The following is a 26525-nucleotide window of genomic DNA, read 5'->3' as shown; positions in this document are numbered from 1 at the left end:
GTAGGGACACAACATCACTCCACGGGGTACTCCCATCTCACCCCTTCCTGCTGCAGGCTGAGCCCTCCAGCCCAGAGCCTCTCCTCACCCACCCTGCTTACCTGCCCCTCCATTACCCTCACCCAGTCCACTCTCCAGGCTGCTCCCTCCTGCCATTGCTGCCCAGCCCCTCCACTCTGGAGGGCAGATACCTGGTGGATAAGCTTTCCACGCCGGATCCCTGCTGCCTGCCTGACCCAGTGGCCTCATCTTCCTCCTCAGCTTCTCAGTCCTCCACTTCAGTATCCTTCCCAGAGTTTCACCTGATCCCTACCTCCCAGACCTCAAATTAAGGTTTTATTAATGGATAAAAAGACTGTTACAATGGAAAAGTTGGACAGCTTTTGAAAACCATGCTACTACATCATGTAACAATGGAAACTATGTCTTCCATTGCTTCGGTTCTATTCGTGTTCTGGCCCTTGGATGAACTGTGTGAGATTCTTCAGAGATCCTGCTGGGCAGGAAAAGAAGGAAAAATATTACTCAGCACCCAGAAAGGAAGAAAACATATAATATGAGGAGTTTGTCTACACAGGGAAAGATAACAGGGTCAACCTACAAGAAAACGGAAAATTCAGAAACTGTAACATGGGATGAAAAAAATGCTACAAGAAAACAGTGAGAAGATTGCTGTCTCCAAAGGACTTTCCTATATAAAACAAGTGGGATAACATCTAGAGTCTCCTCCACTCACTAAAATCCCACTTCCAGAGAGGGGTCCAGATGGGAAGATAAGAGCAGTTGCCAGCACAAGGCTGCTAAACAGTGGGTCAGCAAGTACAGAGAAGAGAGGAGCAAACTCCCAAGCTGGGAAGGATCCTCCTTCATCAAGAAAATTAATCAGAAAGAAGCCATAGGGAAAGAAAAAAGCAAGAAAAAATTGCCTTGAGGGAAAAAAATCCTTCATTAAGAAATATCACAGTTGGCCAGTGGCACTGAACATCAGGCAGTACCAAAGGCAATATATTATTACTGTTGCACTTCTATAAGCCTGTCTTTTTTAATATAACTCACTCATGACAAACATTTTCAGGGTCTGTCCTGAATCTCACATGTGGACAAAGCAGAGCCTTCCAAAATCACCTACAAACCCCAGAGACTTACTCAAAGCAAAAATTGCATCATAAGTTGATAAATATGTGAACAAAAATAATTACATAAAAACTGCTGTACATAAAAAACCTACTTTTCTCAAATATGTTTTACCTTGATTATTGTTAACAATTCTTGTTAACATCTGCTAGCTGGCTGGTAAATGATCTGTAGAACATTTTGTAGAAAATAAAGACATGGTATTCTTAGGGGAACACTAGAGTGAGGCGTTCTTGGCTGCAAAGCAAGATGCAGGATACAGGTAAAGACAGAGAGATTTCCTTTTGGGGTGTGTGAATGATGGGGCAAGGCAAATTTGCCAAGTACTGATGTTTCAGTATGCTTCCAAATAATAAGCAGGGCTTGAAAGATGAGCAGATATTTTGGATCTTTGATGTGAGAAACTACCAACCTCTGCATGGAAGAAAATATTTCTCCACCCTCAAATATTGAGCTCCTACATCTTTCATGCCATGAAAGAGAACAGCTGCTGTTTGTTGCAAGCTGCCTGTTCCAATAGGGAGGTTAATATTTTACCATGTGTTTTCTTTCCTTCTTTCCCTTCTTGCCTATTGAGGCAAATCTCAGAGCTAGCATTACAAGCACTGGATTCAGCAGCTTTCTCCTGGATGAATTTGTACTGATGTTAGCCTTTTTAATCCATGACTCTGAGAAGAGAAATCCCCCAAGAGGTACATTTGGTTCACTCTGCCTCTCCCAGCATCCAGCTCCTACAAGCAGTCTTAAAGCCCTTGTAGTATTTCAACAATTTTTTGCTACCCTGGGGAAGTAGTGACAAACAGTACCAAGTTATTAAAGTCAGGATGAAACAGCCCTCACAAAGGTCCAGGGGTCAGGAACAAGGCTGGGCCAGCACTGTTGGTTCAACTTTTGCAAGTGAATCCTTGAGCACCTTGCCCAGCTTCCAAGCTGGGGCACAGGGCCAGGAGCTTGCAGCCACACAGCTCCCAGGCAGCATGCTGAGCTCACATCTGTCTGTGCCAGCCCACAAGAGCCAGACCTGGTTAGAAAGGATTAGCAGAGCACCAGCTACAGCCCAGAGAAGGCCAGGGCCAGCTGATCCAGCAGCAAGTGTCACCCAGGGTGGCTCAGGAGGTGGTCACTCCAGCAGCCTGGCCCTGCTCCCACCCCTTTGACTCTGCAGCTCAGAAATGAGCTCAGTGCTCCTGCACACTGACAGCTCAGGATAGGGGTGTCAGAGGTCCAGAGGTGCCACTAGCATGTCAGAGAGCACAGGAAGACAGCAGCTGAGCTGGGCTTGGAATGCTCTAAAGGGGGATAGAAGCAGCCTGTGAGTACATGGAAGAAGCAATCCCACCTTGCCATGTAGAAATCCCTTCCAGAGATAGCAGTAATCTGCTATTTTCACAGTTAAACTCACACCTCTGCAGAGCCCTAGCCTTTTTCCTCATTCTAAATAAGCCAATGGGTGATGTCCTCTGTCTAAATCCCACCTCCAGGTCTCCCCTTTAAGGCCTGACCTTTCACCCCAGGAAGCTGGGTGTCCACAATACTGGCCAAGAGAGGCACTCAGCAGAAGGAGCCAATTCAAGGGCAGGAACAGTCAGTGCAGACAGGCTGCTCACAGCAAAGCCCAGGAATGACAGCAAGGGAAATAATAAAAGAGGGGGGAAATGACAAACTGCCACAGATAGAGAGGAAAAGGGATAGACAGGGTGGCTAGTCACAGGGGAGTCTGCTAGAGGAGCTGCAGGGACTCAAAACATCAAATCACATTTAAGGAGGGGGAGCAATGGCTTGTTTTATAGACTGAAGCACAGTAGGTGATGACAAGAGGAGACTGGGGGAGAGAAAACTAAAGGAAGAAAGGATAAGCAAAGACTGTGATGTATCATTAGCCAGGACATATTTATCTTTCCTCTTGGATGAATTGCAGTACGTAAGTGTAAATGGCACCATTGTCTCAGGGGGACAGATGGTCCCCACACCACAGCTTGGCACATCCCCACCCCCTGAGGGAGCTGCTCCCCTCCCCAGGCTGCACTGATGCAGTGCACATAGAGAAAGCTGGAGAAGGGAAAGGCCAAGATAAACTTCCCATCTCCATCCCCACATGCTGACCTTGCAGTCAGGATGGGCAGGTGAGAGCTGTTCCAGCCCCAGCACTGCTCACCAAGTCCATCCCTCAGAGCAGCCAAGCCACCCAAGCAGGCTCTCCAGCCAAGGCTTGCACTGCCATCACACCAGCTTCTTACTTCACAGTCCTTGATGGCAGCCAGAGATCAAGCACTCGTGCTGATTGTCCCAGGTCCATCAGCTGCCTTCAATCTCATTGATTTCAAGGTTTGCTGAGATGCCTGCCAAGGTCAGCAGGGATTTGCTTCACCTGTTCCCAGCCTAGGTAACCTCCATGTATCATTCCCCATCAGCATCTTACATCTTCATCTCCACACTTCATCTCTCATATTTCAAGTCCAGCTGCACTCTGACCTGCCTTCCTTGCTCATCTCAGCCTCATCCCTGGCTGCTGGTCACAGCTCTGTTGTTTTCTTGACATGGAATTAAAAGCCATCCCCCTGAGCTAGCCTCTCTCCTCCTCCAAAGCTTTTCCTGAGATGATTCCTTCTCATTTGCACAGCTGAGCCCAGAGAACCCCTCCAAGGAGGAGAGGCAGGTGGGACAGCAGCCCCTCCCTGGTAGAGGAGCACAGCCAGCAGGAGATAGCACAGCACAAACTCACAGCCCAAAGAGCAGCAGTGACAAAGAGCAGGGCAAGCCCAATCCACCACCAGATCTGTCCCCCTGAACAGGCAGCCCCAGCTGGTGGCCCTTCCCACCACTCTCAGCCCTCATCCCGTTGCCCCACCAGCCAGAGGCTGTAAAACCCCATTTAAGAGCAGCACTTTTCAAACAGGACATGTTTGGGCTGGGCTCCCTGCCCCTCAGCACGCAGAGAAGCACAGGAGAGGCAGTGGCACAGAGATACACCAGGCACTCCAGGAAAGGGATGACCAAGGTGCTCCAGGCCAGCCAGGACCAGTGGGCAAAGCAAGCACAAGACAGAAGAGGGTTCAAGCTTGAGCCTGGTCCATCCTACACCAGACTAGAGGCTTCCTACACCAAAACCCAGTGCCTATCCAAAGATAGTGTTTCTCCAGGAACACAAAGATCTCTCCAGCTTAGAGCTTGATGGCTTGGCAGACTCTGCTCCTGTTCTCTCCACAGGTCTGTAATGGGCCAAGTGTTTCACAGCCTCATCTTAGCCACACTGGGACCAGCTGCAGGCCATTTGCTGCAGAGGAGCTGCAGCTCTACTGGCTGTCCCTCACCTGAAACAGCTCCTGTGAAGTACTCTGCTCACAACCCACAGCTGCAGGCCCTTTCCCATGGTCTAGGGTGGGAAGAGTGTGAAGTCCTCAAATAAGCAGCTGGTCAATTTGTTAGTGGTTAATTCACATTGTTATAACAAGACATGCTATTAGAGGTCTGGTCAGCGTATTTTCCAGGTCTTGAACTCAAAAGGAGCATTTTTATTGCCCTTTCTATTCCAACAGGAGCCCCTTTGGCACTCTAACACCCCCTGCTCCGGTGTTCACGAAGGCTGAAAAAGGCAAACCGACCATTTTTCAAAGAATAAATGGTTCTCATCTCCAAGGCAAAATATATTCCAGTGAATAAGCACAATATGCTCCAGAAAGGTTTTTCAGCATTTGTTTCAGTTCAGGAATGCATTCCTCAGAGGGATGGGATGTCCCTCAGCACAGGCACTGCTACCATCCCTGCATCCCAGCTGAGCACACCATCCCTCTCTTCTGGCCTAGCAATACCAGATACCCCCAGCTTGCCACATACACGGTGCCAAATACATGGTGCTGTAAGACAAAACAGGACCAATCTCCCTAGCCTCACCTGAAGAGCAATGGCTGGTGCATACAGATTTGTTCTTACAAACTTCTTAGGTATAACTGGATAACACTGATTTACACCAGTCAATTTTATGACTTGGATGCTCTCTCCCCTGCTTCCTTGAACTTTCCACATTCATTGGCCATAAACCCAGGTGCCATATTAAGGCACCTCATCAAAAGCTGTTGCAGTAAGAGTTCTAGCCCTGCTTTCCTAAAGCATCAGGGCATGTAGAAGGCCTACAAGGTTTTTTATTGGGTTTGAAACATATTAAGGAAACAGGGCACTATGAACACAAAGCAGAAATACCCCTCTCCTAAACCACAGGCTCCTCTGTGCTTTGCTCTTATAGCCCTTCCTCCAACAGTAGGAATCCATCTTTCAGTAACAGCAAAAATGCTCAGAGCTTTGAATGAAGACAGTAAGGATGCACCACTAATTTTCAGCCTTATTTCCAGCTGTGTTAGACCCTATGAACATTAAATCTTCAGTCAGAGCCCTGGTTTTGCACATGCCGCTGTCCTGCTTCATTTCCAAACCATGGTCTTTGAGTTCTCACTATAAAAAAACACCTCCAGGGATTAAGCTAAAGGGATGGGAGGCAGGGATTTATCCTGTTTCAACATTTGTGCTTAGATACCCAGGGCCATCTTGCAAGCCAGCCAAATTTAGACCTCATCCCTTTACATCTGCCCACTTGCCTGAAATTGCATACATCTCACATACACACAACCCAGCCAATTTCTTACAGATCTCAAGCATGCAAATCCCCTTCAAACATATCCATCCCTTGTGTGCTACTAATGACAATGCAGGAGTTTAAATTCCATTTACACCACATCTGACTGTGCAAACGGTTCCTCTAAACTTCCCTCGTAAATTTGCACATCAAATGACCCGCACTAATGGCACTCCCTTGTCACTAGTTCTGTGGAGACAACTTCCTTCTCAACTACTTGTGAAGGCCCTGAGCTCTATCATGCCTCCCCTGCCACCTGCCTACCAACCACAATCAGCTATCCTAAGAAAATCTGGAATTCAGAGAATTACTTTTCCCCAATCCAGAGTCCAGGTGGATGGGGTTCTTCTCCCACAAAACTAAGATTACCCAATATTTCATTATGGAAACATTAAAATGTTCAGACTGTGCAGTTTCCAAAACTAAACCTGCTCCTTGTCTTTCCCTTTGCCGTCTTCTAGAGCATCTGGGAAACCAAACAGCATAGCAATCCTAAATGCAAATCCTACAGCCTGCTATCCAGCAACTACTTCTTTGCTAAAGGAAGAACTTCCAGAGATCTGCTTCTCCCTCTGAAGACAGAGGCTCAGTTAGGCACACTCAATTTCCTGCTGCAGTCTGTCAAATACGCACAGAGACCTTGGATGGCTTTCGTACAGGTGGAGTTAGATGGGGTAAAGCCTATCAGCTTTCCAAGGGAAAAATTAACAGGGAAATTAAGGGTCAGTTCACAAGGGTAAGACATGTCTGCTTTAAGGCACATTGCTAACACAACAGGGGAGGAGGGCACTTGATGATAGATTGATCCACTGCATTCAGTGCCTTCAAATATTAATCAAGATACCAGACAACTGACTTATTAGAAGTGACCCTTATTTGCTAATAACAAGCTCCATTCCAGCAGGGAGGCTGGTAGTGGCAGAAAACCCAGCAGAACCTAAAGCAGTCTTGCTCCCTCAAAGCTTGAAAATCATCTGGCACATGCCCATGGGAACACCAGTGCCCCCAACACTGCACAGCTCTGGCCATCTCAGTTCCCAATGCAACAGGAGAAACTGCAAAGTTGCCTTAGAGTGTTGAGGAGTGCAGAGGGGTCAGATAACCTCTTAGAGAAAAAAAAAATCGTGCACTTGGTGGGGCTTGGGTGTACAGATATATCTCCTTGGCTGGAAGGAGGGCACAGCAGCAACATCTGCCAGGTTACCTAGAATGATACAAAGCTGTCAAAAGACCTCAATTAAATGCCAGACTCTTCATGTGTCTTCTGAGAGAGGCTTTTTAAGAGAGACTGGAGAGCTGCCCTTAAAATGGAGACACATGAACAACATATAAATTTTTTTTTTAAATATGCACCTAAAAGCTGATACTGATGACCCCCAGAGCAGAAAGCCATGATCCCCAGGTTCTCAAGAATGATCAATGCTGCTTAAAATTCATAAGCCACTCAATTTTTGATGTACTATTACGCTTTCTGGTCACATTTCCAAGCTTCTCTCTACTTACAAGAGATGCAGAAAACCATTATTTTTATTTATATATACAAACACATGTGAAAAAGAAAAGTAAAATTCAAATGATTACAGGAACTCAGACCTTAAGACAGTCATCAACTACTACAAGATTTGCAATAAATTTGCAGATTATGCTTGTTTATTATATAACTACAGCCAGTCATCAAGAACAGCGTGTCCAGGGTTTGACAGTGTACAAACTTCAGGCAGAAACACGCACAACATACAACAGAATGTGCACAGAGAACTTCACTGGACATAAACTAATTGCCCAAACTGGTATCTGACATAGGCATATTTTATATATATAACACATTCACCCAAAGCTTAATGAGCAACGGGGTTGTTGCCCCCTTGACCACAGAGCACCCAAAAAGCAGTGATTCTGGCAGCCCACAGTCCCCATGCACTGTGGCACCTCCTGCCTCTGCCACCAATAAAAGTACCAATCCACTCACACATTTTTTTCTTCTCCAAAATTTCACTTTGCATTTGGCTCTCAGGGGGCAGTGCCAGCATGAAACATCACTATTGCCATCACCAGCCATCCTATACTGCACTGACTCATACATAAATTATCCCTGTGGGGAATAAATGCTGAGGGTTCCTCTGATTCCAACCAAAATGCTCAAGGCCAGTCCCGTTTCCTTGTGCACAGAGCACACAGTCCAAGCTGACAATGCCACCAGTGAAAGCCACAGGAAAGCTATCTCCAGAAGCAAGGTGGGATTTTGGCAGCAGGTACAATGGCAAAGCCCCTGTTCAGTGGATTTTAAAACTAATGAGCTACAAGGCAGCTCCTCAGTGCACACAGTCATGCCACAGCTGTAAGAAGTCACCCTGCTCAATACTCTGTAAAACACAGCTTCCAGTAATAAAAATTAAGTGTGCACATAAGCTTTGGCTCATCTGGGATCTGACCTGCTGCTCCTACACCACTGAAATCAGCTGGAAATGCAACACTTCACTGCTTGACAGCAAAACAGAAGCCCAAAGGGCCAACAGCTTCACCAAGGGGTTGGTACATAAAAAGCAAGAAAATGACAGAGCAGTGAACTGCAGAGCCTCTCATGAGAATCCATTTTTAAGGTGCCATGTGGCATACCCATTATTTAGTCCCAAAAATTTCATAAATTCATAAGATAAATGCTATGCAGTTGGTTTAGAAACATGTTTTTTATGCTTTTCATCCTATTCCCCATCCAAGCTTGACTTCAAATCCTACATGACAGAGTTTAGGTTTTATAAAAGGAAAAAAAAAATCTTCCAGCCATTTTCATAACCATATCTCAAATAATGACTGTATTAATGTTGTAGCTGCAACAGCTCCATGATCTACAACTCCAAGTGGTCCAGCCTTCTGTTACCAAAGCACAAATTAACCTAAACAAACCAGCTGGCTGGTTGCTCATGTGCTGCATCACAACAACTCCTCTCTAATCAAGGGACAAGCCAGGCTCCAGGTGCTTGTTGAGTTGCATTGCACACCCAGCTGAAACAGCACTTACCTGTCTCTAATAAAGTATATTAGGAATAAATTAAAAAAAAATACCTGCTTCCCAATAAACTAAAGTTATTCATGCATTCACTTGAGCTGTAGGTAAAGCCATCCCAAAAACATTCAAATCACCAAACTCAAAAGCATCGGGCTCCTTTTCACCACACACTACAACAGCAAAAACACAGCAAATACTCCCTTTGGGGACAAATACATGGACTTTCACAGGCATCATAGTCCTCTTCTTAAAAGGCAGTTAGGATCTACAACTTTAGCAACAACAGCATCACACATCTCTACACTAGCATGCTTCCAGAAGGAATTTTAAAGCAAAGAAATTAGCAGTTCTTTCTCCTACTACTGCACTGCAGCAAAGCAATATGGCAGCTGTTTAATAGCACATAACAAAATTGCAGGACTGCTCACAAAAGGAAAAATAATCTCCAGGAGAGAGGGATTTAAGTAGTTAGAATGCAATTACCTAAATTGAAATTTGGTGGTTAATGACCTCGTACTTAAAAAAATTGTTACATGCCCCTTAACTATCAGAGTTTCCTTTTTAAATCTCATTGACAGTACTTCCACAACAGCAATTGTGAAGCTCTAATCCAGGAAAAAATTCCACAAGAAGATTAATAGGCATTTAATGAATGCCCCATCTTTTTGCTGAATCTTCACAAAAGGCCAGGTGTTGACCTATGACAGTGACTCCTCCTGCCCCTGCTTAGCTTAAGCACATTGGAGACCCAATAGCTCAGTGTAACAGGGATGAAAAGCAGGCAAGCATATCAATTCCTAGAAGATATGATTTGATTTTCATAGAAGTGTCTCTTATGAAGGGTCTGATTCCCAGCCAGGCATCTGCCACCAGGCCATGTAAATGTATCCTGTCTATGGTGCTGTTAAAAAAAAAGTCTGATGCCAAGAGCATATGATTACATGTAAAAAGCCTTCAGGGTGCAAAAGCAACCCCTCATTTGAGAAAAAAAGGTAAACATTTCTTTCATGAGCCTTTTAAAAAGAGAAGCACAAGGGGTTGAAAGGAAATCAGAAGAGGGGCTGAATCCTCACCTCTCAGTCTCCACTAGTCATGAAATCTCCCAACATCACACAGCTGAGTTGAAACCTCAAGTTTGACACAACCCTTCCAAAAGGTTACCAGCAGCCCCACCATTGCCCTTCACTCCCTGGTGGCCACATGTAAGGTCATCAACAGGTGATTGGATGAGGCTTTTTCCTCCTTTGTCTAGTTTCTAATAAGAAGTAATTTTCCAAGTCAAAGAACACATTTGTCTGCAGATTAGGACAAAAATAACACTTAAAAACTAAAACAGGCCAATTTCTTGAATAATAGTTCCAACAACTTAAAGCAAACTCCTTGCAATATACCAAATTGGAGAGAGTACTTTGAGTGACTTTTTAGCCAGCAATAAGGACAGGCTCTTCTCTTCTTCCACCACAACCTCCTTCCCTCATCCAAAAGCAAGCCTTCATCCCAAACCCACGCTGTTGCTCTTCTTTCACTTCCCAAATCCAGCCTTTTATCGTCACACAAATGTCTTGGGCTTTACTCTGAGTCCTGCTCTACCACATGCTAGGACAAGATTCCTAGGACATAATAACTAGCACAGGCACACTGTGATAGAAAAGCAATGCATAATTCAATACAAAGTTTTAAAATTTTATAGAGCAGCCAGTGGAAAAGAAAGCAAAATATCTAAATCTCCAATGTGTTCTCAGCCATAACCTGTGTTTGAGACTGCAACCACTCTTCAGTGGCTTTTGAACTTTAAGACAAGAGCTCAGAGCTCAAACACAAACCTTTACCTACACTTGAAATTAAAACAAATCTCATCCATTTAAGGTCAGCTGTTACTGCTGACACTACTTCAAAGTCCTCACCCGGGGTTAGGCTCTTAAAGCTGAAAATACTCTTGGAAACATTTTGCTAGGCTCCACTACATGCCCAGACATTTGGATTTAATCTATACATCAAAACCAGAGCAGGCATCCTCATAGCTAATACCCACCTAACTAGGAACTAAGAAACTTCCTGGTAGAAAGTGCTGCCAGTTGAGATTTCCAGCTAGAAAAACACTCACATAAAATCTCAGACCAACCTCTCTGATGACTCATCTTCTTCTCCATTTCCTCCACACTGTCCATGATCCCACAGTTCAAGGAACAACTGCTCTTCTCTACCTGGCATTTATACCACTGGAGCCACAGAGCACACTGGCAGGCTCCTGGTGATGAGCTGTGCAGGTGGATTTCATGGGCACTGCTGGGCTGCAGGGGCCCTCCTGCCATCGAGGCACTGAGCATGAGGGACAACACCTGTGTGTGATTGCTGACCATGGAGAGGAGGACATGCCTGTGTCCCAGAGATCTCTCCCAGGCTGTGTGGAGCACACACTCTCCTGTTCATTCCTGGCCAGACATCCCAACAAGGCACTGGCAGGACAGTGACATGTACTACATGGAAAGGCAAAGGGTTACTTGGGTTTCCCTGCAATCAGGGTGGAGAAGGAATGGTGGTTCCCTCACTAAGGCAAGGTGAGCTCTTAGTAAAGCCTCTGTTTTCAGACACCTCCACTGCTCATGGCAGACTGAAAAGCTCCTGGGCTGGCAAATCCTACTCTGTCCCAGGCAAAAAGGGAGCTGGGAAGGGGAAGAACAGGCTTTCTAATGTACCCCTCCTCACACCTCCACTCTCCCTATTCCCAGTCCCTGTGCCTGGGATTGTCAGTGGCTCTTCCTGAAGTCCCTTCTTTCATAATCAATGTCTTTTAATCACACCAGCAAAGGTTCTCTTTAAACACAAGCAATAAACAAAGAAGGTTGTTAAAAATGTAATAAAAGCTATTCCTTACCTGCAAGGCACCCCAGGAGGGCAGGATGAGGGGAGGACAGGGCAGGAGGGAGCCAGAGGCAGGGAGGGAGAAGGGCAGCTCAGAAAGGATATGGGTTGCACACCATTTTGATGCACCAGCTCCGTGGGCTCGTGGTCTGCTTCAAGCAGAAGAAGACAACAGGGGCCAAGTCTGGGTAGGGGACGTCAGGATCCGGAGGGGAGGTGACTTCCTCATCCTCACCCAGCTCCAGGGAGGAGGGTGGCTGCTCTGGTGGTGTTGGCTGCTCCGAGGTGCCCAGATCCACAGGCTCCAGGGGGCAGCTGGCAGAAGTGTGAGGGGGCTGTGGGCCTGCAGGCCAGGTGGAGGGAGCCTGGGGGACGTACTCTGCCATGCCAGCCACAAGCGAGAACCCCTGCAGGGGAAGCGAGAAAGAGAAATTAAATTCCACAAGGAACCAGCAGCAAAAGCACAGCATATCTGGGCTCTCCTAGCAAGTGCAGAGCAGGGGAGAGCTGCAGGACTGATGGCTCTGACAAGTGATAAACCACTTGGTGCTGAAGCAGTTTTAAGCTCTTTTCTGGCAGTCACCTCTCCAGCAAGACTGCTCTGGCTGCTCCCCTCCATTGCCATTTAAACCATCCCTGCAGCCCCTGAGACACCCTGTCAGAGGGCTGCACCATCTCAGGGGATGGTGGCAGCTCTTCTGGAGGCAGCCTGAGCACCAGAACAGAGCACAATGTTTTGAACAGTATGGGCCCATCCTGACACAACAGAGCCATCCTGCCCTTGCAGTCCCTAACAGAGCCCTGCCAGCTCCAGGTGCAGCTTTGCTGTCCCAGCTCTTCTATCCAAGGGCACTCTGGGCTGGCCCTGAGTCACACCATTGCACAGGCTCCATCAGACTGACACTGAGAAATGCCTGTCAAACCCATACACAACAGTCACTCATTCAAGCAGTGAGCTGTAACACAAGCAGGATTAAACATTAAGCACCTTTTACTCGAGCTTGTTGAGCTCTCCTATGCTGGAGCAGTGGAAACACCATGAACATGAGCTGCAAAAGTTATTTCCCTAAACAGAATGGTCGGAGAGCGTGGGTGGGCATGAGAAGAGCAGGGGCTCAAGCTCACTGGCAGCCTGTGCTGGTTTTGGCTGGGGAAGGGTTGATTTTCTTCACAGTAGCTGGAGTAGGGATGTGTTTTGGATTTGTACTGGAAACATGGTTGATGATACCAATGATTTAGTCATTGCTGAGCAGGGCTCACACAACACCAAGGCATTTTCTGTGTCCCACATCACCCCACTAGTGAGTTGGCTGGGGGTGCACAAGGAGCTGGAAGGGTTCACAGCCAGAATGATGTCATATGATATGGAATATCTCTTGGATTAGTTGGGGTCAGGACAGCTGACCCCAACTAATCCAAGAGATATTCCATATCATATGACATCATTCTCAGCACATAAAACTGGGGGAAGAAGAAAGAAAGGGGGACATTTGGAGTGATAGAATTTGTATTCCCAAGTCAGTGTTATGTATGATGGAGCCCTGCTTTCCTGGAGATGGCTGAACACCTGCCTGCCCATGAGAAGAAGTGAATAAATTCCTTTTTTTGCTTTACTTGAGTGCACAACTTTTGTGTTACCCATCAAACTGCCTTTATTTCACTTTTTTGCCTTTTTCTCCCTTTTACTCTTTTGATTCTCCTCCCATTCCAGCGGGAGGGTAGGGAGCAAGTAGCTGTATGTGGCTTAGCTGCCACTCAGGATGGAACCACAACACTCTTGCACTCTACAGAGCAACTACACCAAACTTTTACTAAAACTGTAATTTTGCTGCCTGGGTGCTGTGCATTCAATAGCAGAGTGGAAGTGGCTTCTCAGACTGAGGGGAATTAAATAAACTCCAAGGCTTGGCTTTGGAGGGGTGTTACAGGGACACTCTCAGGAAAGAGAGCTTGGCCAATGACTGCTGGTTGTCTTCCCTTCACCCTGTTGGCATGCTCAACCATCTGGAGTGCCCATGCTGCAAGTGCAGATTTAAAAGCCACACAAGAGCCCTCAGACACACTGCAGTGCAGAAAGGAATGATGAGCAGCAGGAAAGGATATGTCTGTCCAGACCTCACCTCCTCACATACTGGCCATAGGTTATCCTCCCTGGCACTTGTCTCAGCTCTCGTCACTTTAGGATCACAAAGCCTGTGAGGGGCTCTGTTCACACTGCTCTGCCTTAGCAATGCACCCTTGACATTTCAGCCCGTGGCCCTTTTGATGCTCACACTGCTGGATCTGTGATCTCCAATGCTCTCCACACCACTCATCTGTCAGGCTTGCCAACCACTCCACCTCAGGTTGCAGTGCCCCATCGTTCCCAGATGAGACCCTGAAACCTCTGCCTACCTATCTGTTTTCTCAGCCTCCTGCTTCCAACAGACACTTTGATCCAAAGCTTTGCTTGTTCTTCGAGGCTTGGTATTTGTCAGAATAAAGAGCAGCAAGTGCAGGGGTTTAGAAAGCAGACACAGTGTCCCTGAGGGGATAGCAGAGAGACTCTTGGAATTCATTATCCCAAAGGCCTGCAGCTATTGGAAAGAACAGATACCATGTCCCTGACTGGCTTTGGGAATGCTGTTCATAATTTTTTAAGCCCTGTGAAAAAATATACAGTGCATCCTTCTCACCATCTATCACTACTGTTTCCAAAAAAACTTTCGGCAGATTTTTGACTCTGGGCACCCATGCAACTACTTGTACCACTTTTTTCACTCCCCATTCCCACCAGCTCCCCATTGCCTGCTCTGAGCTGGCTCCCTTGCAGTCTATTAACATGCTGTGGCTGAGCCCAACTTCCCGCCCATTACAGCACAGAGGAGAAAGATTAGCAGAGACAGCCAGGAGAAATTACTTATTATGGTGCTCAGAGCATGCACACTGATGAGGGCATGACAGTTCCAAACTGCAGCGTACAAAGCTTCATAATTACCAGTACAACTGAGAGAAGGAATAGGAGAAACAACCTCATCATCATTTCCCTGCTTTCCCTTCAGCAAGCATCCAGGGCCCCTTCTCCATCTCACCACTGCTTGGATGCAGCTGGGACTCAGGGATGCTGCTCTGCCCATGTAATACACTCATGCACAAACTGGGTAGTGTGCTTATCAGAGACAGTCCATCACTGTAATTTGTGTAGCTCAGACTGACTCATTAGGGCTCATATGGACACAGGGCCAGGTGAATCCCTTTGGAAGTTCTGAAGCTAAATACAGTCCTTGAATGACAGCTGCCCCACTGGAGATGTGAGTAATACCCGTTACCTTCCTGAGATTAAATCCTGCTCTGCCTCCCAAGGCTGTGATCACGATGTATTTCCTACATTAAGCAGGATTAATATTCTGTGTCAAAAGAGAGGGAGGGGAAATCAAGCACTGGGGCACTTCTGAGCTCTTCATACAGTCAGTCCTCCCATCTCAACTTCAAAGAAGAGTAGAGTGGTTTTCCTGCCAGAGATAGGTCCAGGGTTGTCTCTGCTACCATTTCAGATGTGGAGGTTGGAATGAGTTATTTCCCCTATTTTTGTTAGGCTGCAACTCATGCGATACTGCTGTTTTCTCTGGGATTGCATTCTGTGGCCTTCCCTTGCTGTAGCATTGCTCTGTAACTTGGTTGGAGTCAGCCTGATACAGTATTTCAACCCAGGGGAGTCCTGTTTAAATCAAAATGAGGAATGAGTTTGGCAAATGCATTTATCTGCATATACAGAGAAATGTGCATCAATGGAGAGGGTTGCTACCCAGATAAAAGACAGTTGTAGTAATACTCAACAGAATTATAAATCTCCAGAATTTGTCTTTGGGATGCCTCTAACCTCCCCTTTGTGCAAGTGCAGCTTACTGTGACAAGGGCAATACAGGAGGACGAAGATCCAAGATGAGGGTTATGGGATGGCCAGATGCATGTTCTGTTCACTCAGCCTTTTGCTCAGGCAAGCCTAACCCCAGCAGGTACAGCAGGCCAGACCCACCAGAAAAAATCAAACCCTCCCCAGCCTGGACTTATCTTAAATGTCCCCCAAATACACGAAAACATTCCACTGCAAAAGTCACATACCACTGAAGGAGTGATGCTACACCAGCTGCACTTCCCTCCCAGGGGAAGGGAAGTTATTTGTGGGCTGGCTGGCAGCTCCTCCTGCTTCTCTCCCTGCATAGCCTGTGCCAAACCCTTCTGTGGAGCCAGGTCTTGAGTCTGCACTGTCCGTGCCCCAGGACCATTTAAAGCCACCAGCATCCTGAGCTGAGCACCCACTGGTGCTGCATCCTGCACACACACCTGCCCTGGGCACGTGTGCTGGCAGGGAGCTCCTTGCCTTGGCAAGCACAAGAGAAGCTGACAGCCTCTGGCTCAGCCCTTCCCCAGAAGCACCTGGTCCTGCCAGACTACTGAGCAGGAAGGGAGAAGGATGCTCTAAAACAGCAAGAGAAGTCGTGGACTTCATGAGAAGTGGAAATTGGTTAGGAATAAAAGGAGAAAATATCACAATGCAGGAGAAGTGCTACAGGTTAGAGGTGTCTGTCCAAAAAGGCCGATGTCACCTCCTGGCATGCATTGCAGAAGTCTCAGCTCAGACACACTCCCCCTTTAGGTCTTCAGCTGACATCCCAGGGCTGTCAGTGCCATGACCTGCCATGAGTGAGCCAGCCCAAGGTGTCCTGCAGGCACCACACCCCAGCCAAAGCAGCCTCCCAGTTCCTCTCTGCCCCCTTGGCAGAGGGGCTGACAGGGCCGTGGGTGAGGGAGGGCTGACAGGACCCCTACAAGGCTCATGCAGCCCTTTCTGAACTATTGCAGCTTGACAGTGAAAGGGCCTTCTGCAGCCAGCTGGGAGAGGGAAATACCAGAGAGAGGTCCCCAGAGCACTGTCCCACTGCTGGAGCGAATCCACCCAGAGTCCAGTGGGATACAACTCCCCTCTCACATGGGACCATCCTCAGAGCTCACCTTCCCCACCATCATCCCTAACCCTGTATTCCTTGCCAGCCCTCACTGCCTCAGAGCTGTTCCTTCCTGCCTGTGCACTGCTCACACAGACAACACGGGGGTCCACATCAAAAATGAAAGTGCAGACTGCATTTCCTTTAAATGTAAACACAGCACCTCCCATTCTGAGGGCACACAAGTCCTTTCCAAACCATCCATCACCATCAGTCACCCATTACTCAGAAGCAGCAGGAAGCACAGCAGCCACTCTGTCCTGCTAACACCCTTGCAGAAAAGGGACAAAAATGACAACCTCCAGCTGGTGTTGCAGGGGAGATCAAGATGGTCCCATCAGCTGGAGAAGCACCTGATGCACACGTATTTATTCATCATCTCCAAACATCCATCCAAAAGCTGAAAAGCATCTGGGGCACGGTTTTTGCAGCCAGCTTTGCACAGGCCCAGACTTATTTAAGAAGGTCCCTGTGTGTGTGGCATATTTGGGAAGGTGTGTGGGTGACCCCAGCCGGAGCTGTTGTAGCCTCCCGGGGCTCTGCTGAGCACGGCCATGAGCCCGCCTTTGTTTGCTGCTATAAGTGGCAAGCATTACCTTTGATGCCCGTGTCTGGCTGCAGGGATGTGTTAGTCATACAGGTTTCACATTTGGAGCGTTTGTCGTGGTACAATGTAATTAGTGGTACCCAGCTCCCTGTGTGTGTGTGTTCAGCTGGCACTGGCGTGTTTCTCTGCCTGTTCTCATCTGCCTCTGTGTGTGTGGGGTTCTACAAGTGCCAGGAAGGAACAGGGTCACTCTTCTTAGCACTTAATTTGAAACAGGAGCTCTCACATCTCCAGCATCCCAGCACCTCCACCTGCAATGGGACGTGGCAGAAAGCCAGCACGGAGTGTTCCAAACGGTGCCCGAATCCATTGCTCGGAGATGCTGGTGCTCCCACAGGCCCCTGAAGCACAACACCCGTGGCCTGCACCAGAGCCAAGGTCTCCCAGGTTCCCTGCCCTGGTCAAATGCCCATGACCTGCTGCCTTTGCAGCTGCATGCTGATTGACTGCTGTGCCTTCTTTCCACACATGCTATTACCCTCTGCTAGATTTGCTTGAGTGCTTGACAGCCTCACCCTTGTCACTTTTCACCCCTCATCCTGTTAAGGACAGAGAGCAGAAGAAATTCCTGCATCCCATTGAGCAGGTGAAGGAGCAGTCCAGCCAGCACAGGGCAAAATAAGCAAACTGTCTGTCCTGAAGTCTCAACAACAATACCCTGCCTTCAACCTGTACTGCAGGCAGCATTCTGCAGCTGTAGGAAGGGCAAACCCTGATCTCCAGGTCACTTCCACCCTCATCATCACATTCAATGTCCAATGTATCACTTCCCTGTCCTGTGGCTGGGACAGCCCCATCCTGTCCGTACCTTTGGTCCCTGGCACAGCAAAGTGGGGATCTGCTTACATTGCTAAGAAGCCTTTGGCCAAGCCAAAGGAGATGTTATGGAGATCAGTAAAATTTTGCTGAAGAGATGGAGGGGGGGAAAGTAAACAATGAGAGAAGAAAAGGCATAGGGGTAATATGGTCGCTTTGGGTGTAGGCAAACAGAGGAGAAAGAAGTTTCCCATTGGAAAATCTTGACCTGACCTTAACTATGTGGAGTGTTTGAGACCCAGAGGTGCAGACCCTAACTTTGTCCCACTGCTTCCCAGAGGATATGCATACTTGTTTTCAACAAAGCATTTCCATTTTTAGTGTTCCAAGTGAACAGACTCTAAAAATCTCCTTCTGAGGATGACTCCATACTGCAACAGATCCGTCTCCATGTGGACACTCTGCCCCAGAGTCAGTGTTTTCCCTTTCAAACCCGCCCCGCTCTCCCGGGTCACTGCTTTGTTCTGCACAGCTCCCAGCGATGCCTCCTCCTCCTCCTCCTCCTCCTCCTCCTCGCGCACACGGACACCTTTCACGGGAGACAACTCCTGCCGCGTCCTCTCACTCAAAACCCCCGCTTAGCCAAGCCGCACATCTTTAGCACTTAATCCTCGCTCGTAAATTAATCTCCTTAGCCCCGCGGTGGCTCCGCGTGGATGTCGCTGCAGCCGCCCGTCGCCCCGCAGGCTGTGCCGGGACCGATGTCCCGAGTGTCGCAGGGCGGGGCTGCCAGCCCCGTGGCTCTTGCTGGCCCTGTCACGCTGCGATGATGTGCCATGTCTGATGTGCCATCTACCATCATATCCTGTGGCCTGAGCCGTTCCCTTCCTTGTCCCTCACCAGAGCCCATGTTTCACATTTTTGATTGCCTCCAGATGCATCAGCTTGTATTTTTCCTAAGGTTAATCTCTGTAAGTTATTTTCCACTCATCTTTCTGACCTTAGTAGTTTCCCTTTGTGTTATTTTACTGCATCTCCACTGGCAGGCAAAAACCTGGTTTATCATCACCAGAGAAGTCATTAATGCGCTGTTTACACTCTCCTTCAGGTCAGCAATGAACATGGCAATTAAGACGGTCAGAGGAGGATGATGAAGAGGAAGATAGTGGTGTCATAGGCTACCAGCAATGATGGCTTTGAGGCCATCCTCACTCTTAGCCCTTCAGGACCCAGATCCTGAAGTGCTAGCAGGAAAGACAAAACGTGCAAATACCTCAGCTGTGCCTCCAAGAGAAGCCCACGCTGGGAGAGCAGAGCTGCAGCTCCTGCCCACCACCAGGACAGGTGCCCCAGGCTGCAGCTACCAGCACTGCACCTCTAAAGTGCATGGAAAAGGGCATCCTGGGGCTGCTCCCACACAGGCTGAGCCAGCAGCGAGAAGCTCTGCTGTTTCACACCATCCTTCCTGTATCAACCTCTCCGCCCTTTTCATCTCTATCCCAGTGCCCAATCCAGTGTCCCCTCAGGACCTGCTGGAGTGAGCAGGAAAACAGCAGCATACAAGGACTGGGGAGACCCCAGTAGACTCCCTGGTCCCTGTCACAGCACAGAACTTCCCACTTCTGCACAAGCATCCTCACCACCTCCAGACTTTTTCCCAACTCACTATCACCACTCACATCTGGAGAGGAGATTCCCTGGGGTGAAAATGGAAATGGGGAGGTGGAGACAGTAAGCAGCACATCTAAAGGGAACACGATATGAAGAGCTTTGGGGAGCATCAAGGGTTACATTTACAACCTCTCTCCTCCCTAAAAATTACTGCTCCCCCTCAATCTCTCCAAAGGAGATAATCTGCATAAACACAGCTACGCATTTGGAGCAAACTAACTCTTGGCAAAAACAAAAACAGGAAGGGAGCTAAAGCTATGTGGAGTGTGATGATGCCCCAGGCTCTGCCTCCAGAAAAGAGAGAGATATGGGAAATAAATGTGGCTCTGAAGATGGGAAACTTCTAGAAGCATAGAAGAGACAATGTTGCTACCTCTTCTGCAAAGGCCTACAGACTGTTCAGTCTCAGGTCAATAGATGGACAGGACCTTGTGATGGTTCCCCTGCATCCCACATGACCTGATTACTGACACTGCTGCTCATTTACATGAGCCTAAAAGTAAAAGTCCCCTTCTTTCCCTGCTGTCACCAGGGGGGAAAAAAAACAAAGCTGGGACAGTTGCTTGAATAGCAATCACTGAAAAGCAGCAGAGACACCAGTGCAAGTATATCTGATTACAGACCTGAAAGGGACCCCTATATCCAAGCTAAATCCTTGCAGCCTTGCCAGAAAACTCAGTCTGAAAGAGTCCATAAGGAGTTACTCTGCCCCCTACCTCCATCCATCCCCTCTGCCAAATTCATAGTGGGTTTAAAGGCAAGATAAGGGGAAAAATGCCCAAGGAAGACGAGCAATTAAAGGCATCAGCACTGCCAAAAGTCTCCACTCAGAGGTGAGATGCAAGACAGTGCTGGGCCCACTGTACACATGCACACACTGGCAAACACACACATGCAGCAGCAGAAACAGGATCCCAACCACTCCTGACAGTCTGACCTGCAGGAAAATCCATTCCTAACCTCTGTCCTGGAAAGCAACTTAATTGAGCCTGCCAGACAGACACTAAGGCAGCACCTGGGCAAGGTTTAACACCACTAACCCTACCTGTGCTCTCCATACAGCAGTGTCTTTGTAGCCACAGCCAAACTCTGACACCTCAGAGAAAGGCAATATAAACCTTCCCTACCCTCTGCCCCCCATCCTAATGATCATACCAGACAAGCACTTTCAGCAGCCACATCACAGCAGTGAAATCCCTGGCGTTTGTCACTTCATCAGCTACCAACAGCACAGGCCAGCAGCTCCTCTCCACCCTGTTAGCCCCAAATAGCCCCAAATCCAGTCGTTTCATAAGGATTTGCCCTTTGCTTGCCCTCCAGGGATGCCCCCATGGAGCTTTACATCAAGGCAAAACGGAGCAGGATGTGGTGCCCATGCTGCAGATGATGGTTATGTCAGAAGCAGAGACCAGCAGTACCCTTGGTGCTGTTTTTTTAATACACACACATTTGATAAGAGGGTAACAACCTTTGCTTTTGAAGGCATCCTTCCAATCCTGCCTTGATCACACAGAGATGGGGCTTCTGCACTGCATTCTGCAGGTGCTGGGAAGCACAAGCTACTGCAGAAAACCCCAACAAGCAGGATTCCACACCAGGAGCCCACAGGCTGCAAGGACTGGGATGAATCTGCAAAGCCCCTGCTGACTGAGGCTGGCTTGGCCCAGAAACCACCTCCCTCCTGTGCCACCACAGCAGCACACACCTCCAGTTCAAGGCAAGAGAGGAGGCATTTTCTGACATCTCCTCATTGCAATTAGTCCCTGATACACTGGGCTGATTGCTCTTCAGGGCACACTGCGGTGCTTCAAACACCGAGGCCTGACAAGCACGGGGAGAGAGAGTTTATTACAAAGTTACTGGGTTGATTTATGCAATTTGAGTTATGATTAGAGGACTTAAATAAATTTTCTATCAGTATAAGACATTTTTCAAACCACTATTTGATTTCTAGGTGCTTCAATACATGCACTTCAGACACAGGTGAATAAACGAATAAGCTGCCTATATTAGGTCATTATAAACAGCAATGTACCTCTGCATAACTGACAAGAAAATTCTACTTTCCAAGAGCAGTTTGAGGTTTTACAGATCTTTAACACCCTTCAAATCAGCTCTACATTATCCCATCTAATATTTTTTTTAATATAACTAAGCGATGGTAGTACATGATCTTACAGATGCACCTGTATCACTTGATTTCTGAACCCATCCATGGACTCAGAGGTTCTAGTAAGGCTCTGGGCAACTGCAGAAATTCACCTGCTTGCTTGAATGTGCAGGACTGGGACTTCACTTTAATAAAAGATTAAATTTATTTTAAATCAGTGCCCCATTCTTTTAAAGATTCCTAACACTGTGTGTGCTTTTCATGAGTTTCCAGCTGTAGACACTTGTTCTCTTTGAGAAAAATGAATAAAAATTAGTTTCAACTTTTTTTTTTTTTTTTTCACTAGGGGAAAAAAAGCTGACCAAGCATGTTGCTTCTTTGCAGCACAGCCTGGAATTGGAGGCTTTTCCCAAAATCAGAGGTGGCCAGGGCTCAGCACAAGCCACCCTGGTGTGGGACATCCTCCTGGTGTGCCTTGCAGGGCTCTAACATTAAACAGGGCTGTAGGCTGGCACCACGTCACACATGGGGCATGGACACATGGGGTCTCCAAAAGTGGATCAGGCAGCAGAGATGCAGCCAGGTGGGATGTGGGTTGGTGGAAGGAAGCAAGCAAGCAAACCCAGGACTAGAGGAGATGCCAGAACTGCAGCCCAGGGCACAGGTGCATTATTGGCACCTTGAGGGTGCTCAGGACTGGACCATCAAGGAAGATGCTGCTCTTGATGGGGACAAGAGTGAGGACACAGGAAAGCTCACCCAGCATTGTAGGTGCACTTTGATAGACCCCAGGATGCCCAGCTGATCTCCTCATACCCCAGCCAAGGCCACTGTCCCCACCCTGGAACACCCACAGGCAAGCACTGAGCTCCTTGTGAGACAGCATCCCCCTCACACAATGCTTCCCCTCACTCCCTTGATGGCTGTAGATGCCCTGGCCCTGCATCAGCCACATCCACAGCCTGAAAACACTCCCAAGGCAGCAACAAGGGGAGATTTTGAAACATAAAGCATGAAACAGGTTGACATAACCCCCTTTATAATAGGCACTGTCAGATTGATCCAGGCTTCACAAGGCAAACCCCTTAGATGTGGCAGATCAAAGCCTCTTCTTTGTCCCCCTGACTCTCCTCTGAGATATTCACTACCAGATCTCCTGGCAAGCCACGTGTGCATCTTCTGGTGCATGGAGGTGGCCAGTGTATAGACACAGCTTTCTGGTGAGATCTGCAGGGAAGCTGCTTTTCCCCACCTTCCTGCTGCAGTCAGGGCCCAGGCTTTGCCAAGCAGGTACTGCCCCCTTGCCCAGCCAGCCTGGTGCAAGCACCCTGGCAGTGGGCAGCATCCCAGTGCCGTGCCCAGACTCCATCCCTGCCTGCCTGCCTGCCTGGGAGAGGATTGTGGCACCAGACCTTCACTGACAGACATGCACTGCAGCCCTTCTGAGGAAGCTCACATCCAGTGGCCATGCCATGAAACTATTTTGTTATTTAACAGAGAGAGGAATAACTGCTCTCAGTCCCCTGCAGGCAGCTCCCTCCTGCCTGAGGCTGTGTGCCTGCCCAGACCTCAGGGATGGGGCAGTGCTGGCTGGGGGAAGAGTTGCTTAGAAGGTGTCCTTAAAAATATAAAGGGGGGCAAAAATGGGGCTCTTGGATTCTCCTTGTAGTGCTCTCAATTAAAAGTTTCTTTGCAGGTAGGGTGTTGAGAAAAGAATGTGCTTGAGGATTTCTTTCCACTGATGGAGAAGCTTACGTGTCAGAGTTAAAACACTGAGGGGTAAGCAAGATGAGGGTCAGCAGACCCCTTCCTTCTTTGAGGTAACAAATCCTCAGTCACCTGCCCAAATCTAAGATCAGGAGCTCTGCAATAGCACACAGAAACAACTGACAATTTACATAGCAGTTTTCCAAGCGACAGGGACACAGAACCAGCAGCAGCCCCCAGATCAATGAGATAAACACCTCCTATTAGCAGAGAGAAAATGCACAACAAGTTCTGCTTTAGATGTTTACCATTTTCCTCTGCAATAATTTGCAGGGAAATTATATATACATTTGGGGCTTTTTTTCTTTCTGGTCTTTTATTTTTTTCAAGCCACCAGTACTTTTCACACAGCTGCTGTTACCAAGAAGCAAAAGGTAACCATCAAGAGCATTATGAAAACCAGTACTGGCAGAAAATATGCCTGATAATTGCCAGTCAACAAGGTCTAACATTATTTCTGTTTCTCTTGTTTTCTAATTCTTCTGTTTCCACCCCATTCCACCCCCTGACTCCAGCCAACAGCTTCCAGTGATGTACAGAAGATGATGCATTTTGCTGAATTAAAGTACATCCTATTCCATGTCCCTTTTCAGGATGTTGCACATGCAATTGAAATGCAATAACAACCATAAACAAAACAAGAAAAGACAATTTAGGAAACCTGAATCCAAGACCAAACTCTTGCTTTGGAAAAAAAAAAAAACCAAAACAATACCCCAAACCCAAGAAGACCCTAAACAGTGAGAAGGTTTTAGGAAAAGTTACGTATTTACAAGTCTCAGGCAGTTACCTCTCCAGGGAGGAGATTTTGTAACCCTCCCTCTTTCCCACCATCCTTCCCCATCATAACAGAACAAACTAACCAGGGCTAAATTTGAAATTCCTGGAATTATTCACACTCCTTGTATCATTTACAGTCATGTATAAAGAGCTGCTGATTATCTGTGAGATACACATTCCCTGCTGCAATTGCTCGTGGACATGAACTATTGGACACACAGTTGTTCCCTTTCCACCACCACCACTGCCCAAAACACAGACCAAAATCAATTATTGCTACTTGTTAGGTAAACAGAGGCAGTTTCACATACATGGGCGCTGCACTCGGACATACACGTACCACCGGACATGCACACAGAAACAACTTTCCTCTCTGGAAAGACAGAATTATTCCCATTACAGACATGTCTACCCTCAGCTTTTACTTCTGCCAGAGAGGAAACAGGTACGAAAGAGAACAGGAATGATGCAGGTACATGGGTGGGCACAAGTTTTCTATTAAAAGGACAGCAAAATGAGACAGACACAAGGTTAGCCAGGTGTGCATGCGTCTCACCTACCTTTGCATGGAAAAGAAATCTCCGAGGGAGAAGTCTCCAAGTCAGAGAAGCAAAATAAAATAATAATGAAGATGCTTTGAAAAAATTCCCCCACCAAGATAAAAAAAAGGCCCCCCCACCTCCCCCCCTTGCACACAGGCACACTCACACGCAGACACACACACCTCGGTGCCCGGGGTGGGGAGAACAGGAGAAAAAAAGATCAGGATCAGCTGAGTGATGGGGAGCAAAGAACCTGCCGGCGAGGAGCGGGGAGTTGTGTTAGATCCGTGCCTGCGAGGACTGAGCGTGTGCAGGAAGGAGATGGTTTAAAAGGAGAATACATGGTAAGAAATTGTGGCTGCTCAGGCTGGAGTCTGAAGCTCTAGAGTCAGAGCAAACAAAAAGAGGTTAAAAAAAAGGACCTCTTCCTTCACAGGAGGGCTTGGGGGGATTTTGCCTCTGTGTGTTTTTCCAGGTGAGTGGTGTTAAGAAGTGACAGAAGCTTCCTTCCAAAAAGACCAGAGAGAGGGTCAAAATAATTGCAGGACGCTGAGAGGTGATGGAGGTGTGGGTGGGGGCAAGGTAAGCTATTCCATGGTGGGGAAGTGAGGAGGAAGGGCTGGTGTGTGGTTTCTCTCTGTCTCGCTCCGTCTCATGGTATGCTCACCACCGGCTTATGGAGCGAACTGCACAGAGAGAGAGAGAGAATAACTGTACAGGCAGGGAGAGAGTGAAACACCGTCCTTACAGTGACACCAAATGTCTTTAGGGGAACCTACAATTAGAGGCACAGAATGCAGGAATTCTTACAACACAGGAGGAAAGGCAGAAATCTCCTTGCAGAGCATCACACACCTGCATCCACAGTGGGGTCTCAGGACAGCTGGTTTGCCCCTTCCTTCAGCCCACTCATCCTTCCTTTTTGGGTGGACACTGCCTTCAGCATGCTTGCCTTTCCTTGAACTTTTAAGTGTGTGTCCCTCCACAGATCACAGATCAAGCAGGTCAGTGAATTACCATTTCGGAAGAGTCAAAAAAACAAACAACCCCCCCCCCCCCCCCCCCCCCAAACACAAAGTCCTTCCCTCAAAACCAATCCCTCCTCTCTGCCCCATCCTGCGTCTAGATCTGTTACTGGAACTCAGGGGGTGGGAACAACTCTCTGCAAATTAGTCTCCAATGGAACTTTGTAGAGCCAGGGGAAATGAGGGGGATGGATAACATGCAGGAATCCCACCTGCCAGTGGCTGGAACAGAGTACAGCCTCCCCAGCCTCATCCAATGGAGGGCCAGCACACCCATCTGCCCCCACTGGTCCCATTCTGGGGCTGAGCAGCCCTGCCCCACTTGAGCACAGGCCCCTCATTCTTGAAGCATCAACCTTCAGTTTTTCTAGTGGGGATCCCAAGTCCACCCTGGGAAAGAGACACTACAGGAAGCCATCACACTCCTCAAGGTTTTTCAAGGGTTTTTCCCATTCAGACCAATAAAATTCCACATGTTACAAGACATGGAGACATTCTTGCTTCTAGCATGGGCATATATTGTAAATAAGAAGCTAAAAAAAATGCCCAGCTGCCAGTTAGGGCATGACACAACAATGCAGCCCAGAAGTTCCTCTGCTTCCTTGCAGGTTCCACAAAGCCTCTCCAAACCTTCCTCACCAAGACAATGTCC

At 47.8% G+C, this 26525-nt stretch overlaps 1 protein-coding gene across 6 annotated transcripts in view; it reads right to left on the bottom strand.

Moving 5' to 3' along the window:
- The window catches only part of CACNA1I (calcium voltage-gated channel subunit alpha1 I), a 169119-nt gene extending 143590 nt beyond the window's left edge, over window positions 1-25529 (bottom strand). For 4 of the 6 annotated variants that reach the window (XM_071422917.1, XM_071422920.1, XM_071422922.1 and 1 more), the window contains exons 1-2: window positions 24867-25018; window positions 11737-12037 (exon numbers count right to left, since the gene is read on the bottom strand). In XM_071422917.1, coding sequence (XP_071279018.1) covers window positions 11737-12016 — 280 coding nt within the window. In that variant the 5' untranslated portion in view covers window positions 12017-12037; window positions 24867-25018. The other 2 variants (XM_071422918.1, XM_071422919.1) reach the window with 2 other exon arrangements.
- Between the last annotated feature and the right edge of the window lie 996 nt (window positions 25530-26525).

This window comes from Agelaius tricolor, unplaced genomic scaffold (assembly GCF_023055355.1).
Source record: "Agelaius tricolor isolate 1412-34295 unplaced genomic scaffold, bAgeTri1.0.p SCAF_3, whole genome shotgun sequence".
In the NCBI taxonomy this organism is placed as follows: Eukaryota; Metazoa; Chordata; class Aves; order Passeriformes; family Icteridae; genus Agelaius; species Agelaius tricolor.
This window is presented reverse-complemented; position numbering and strand designations above follow the sequence as displayed.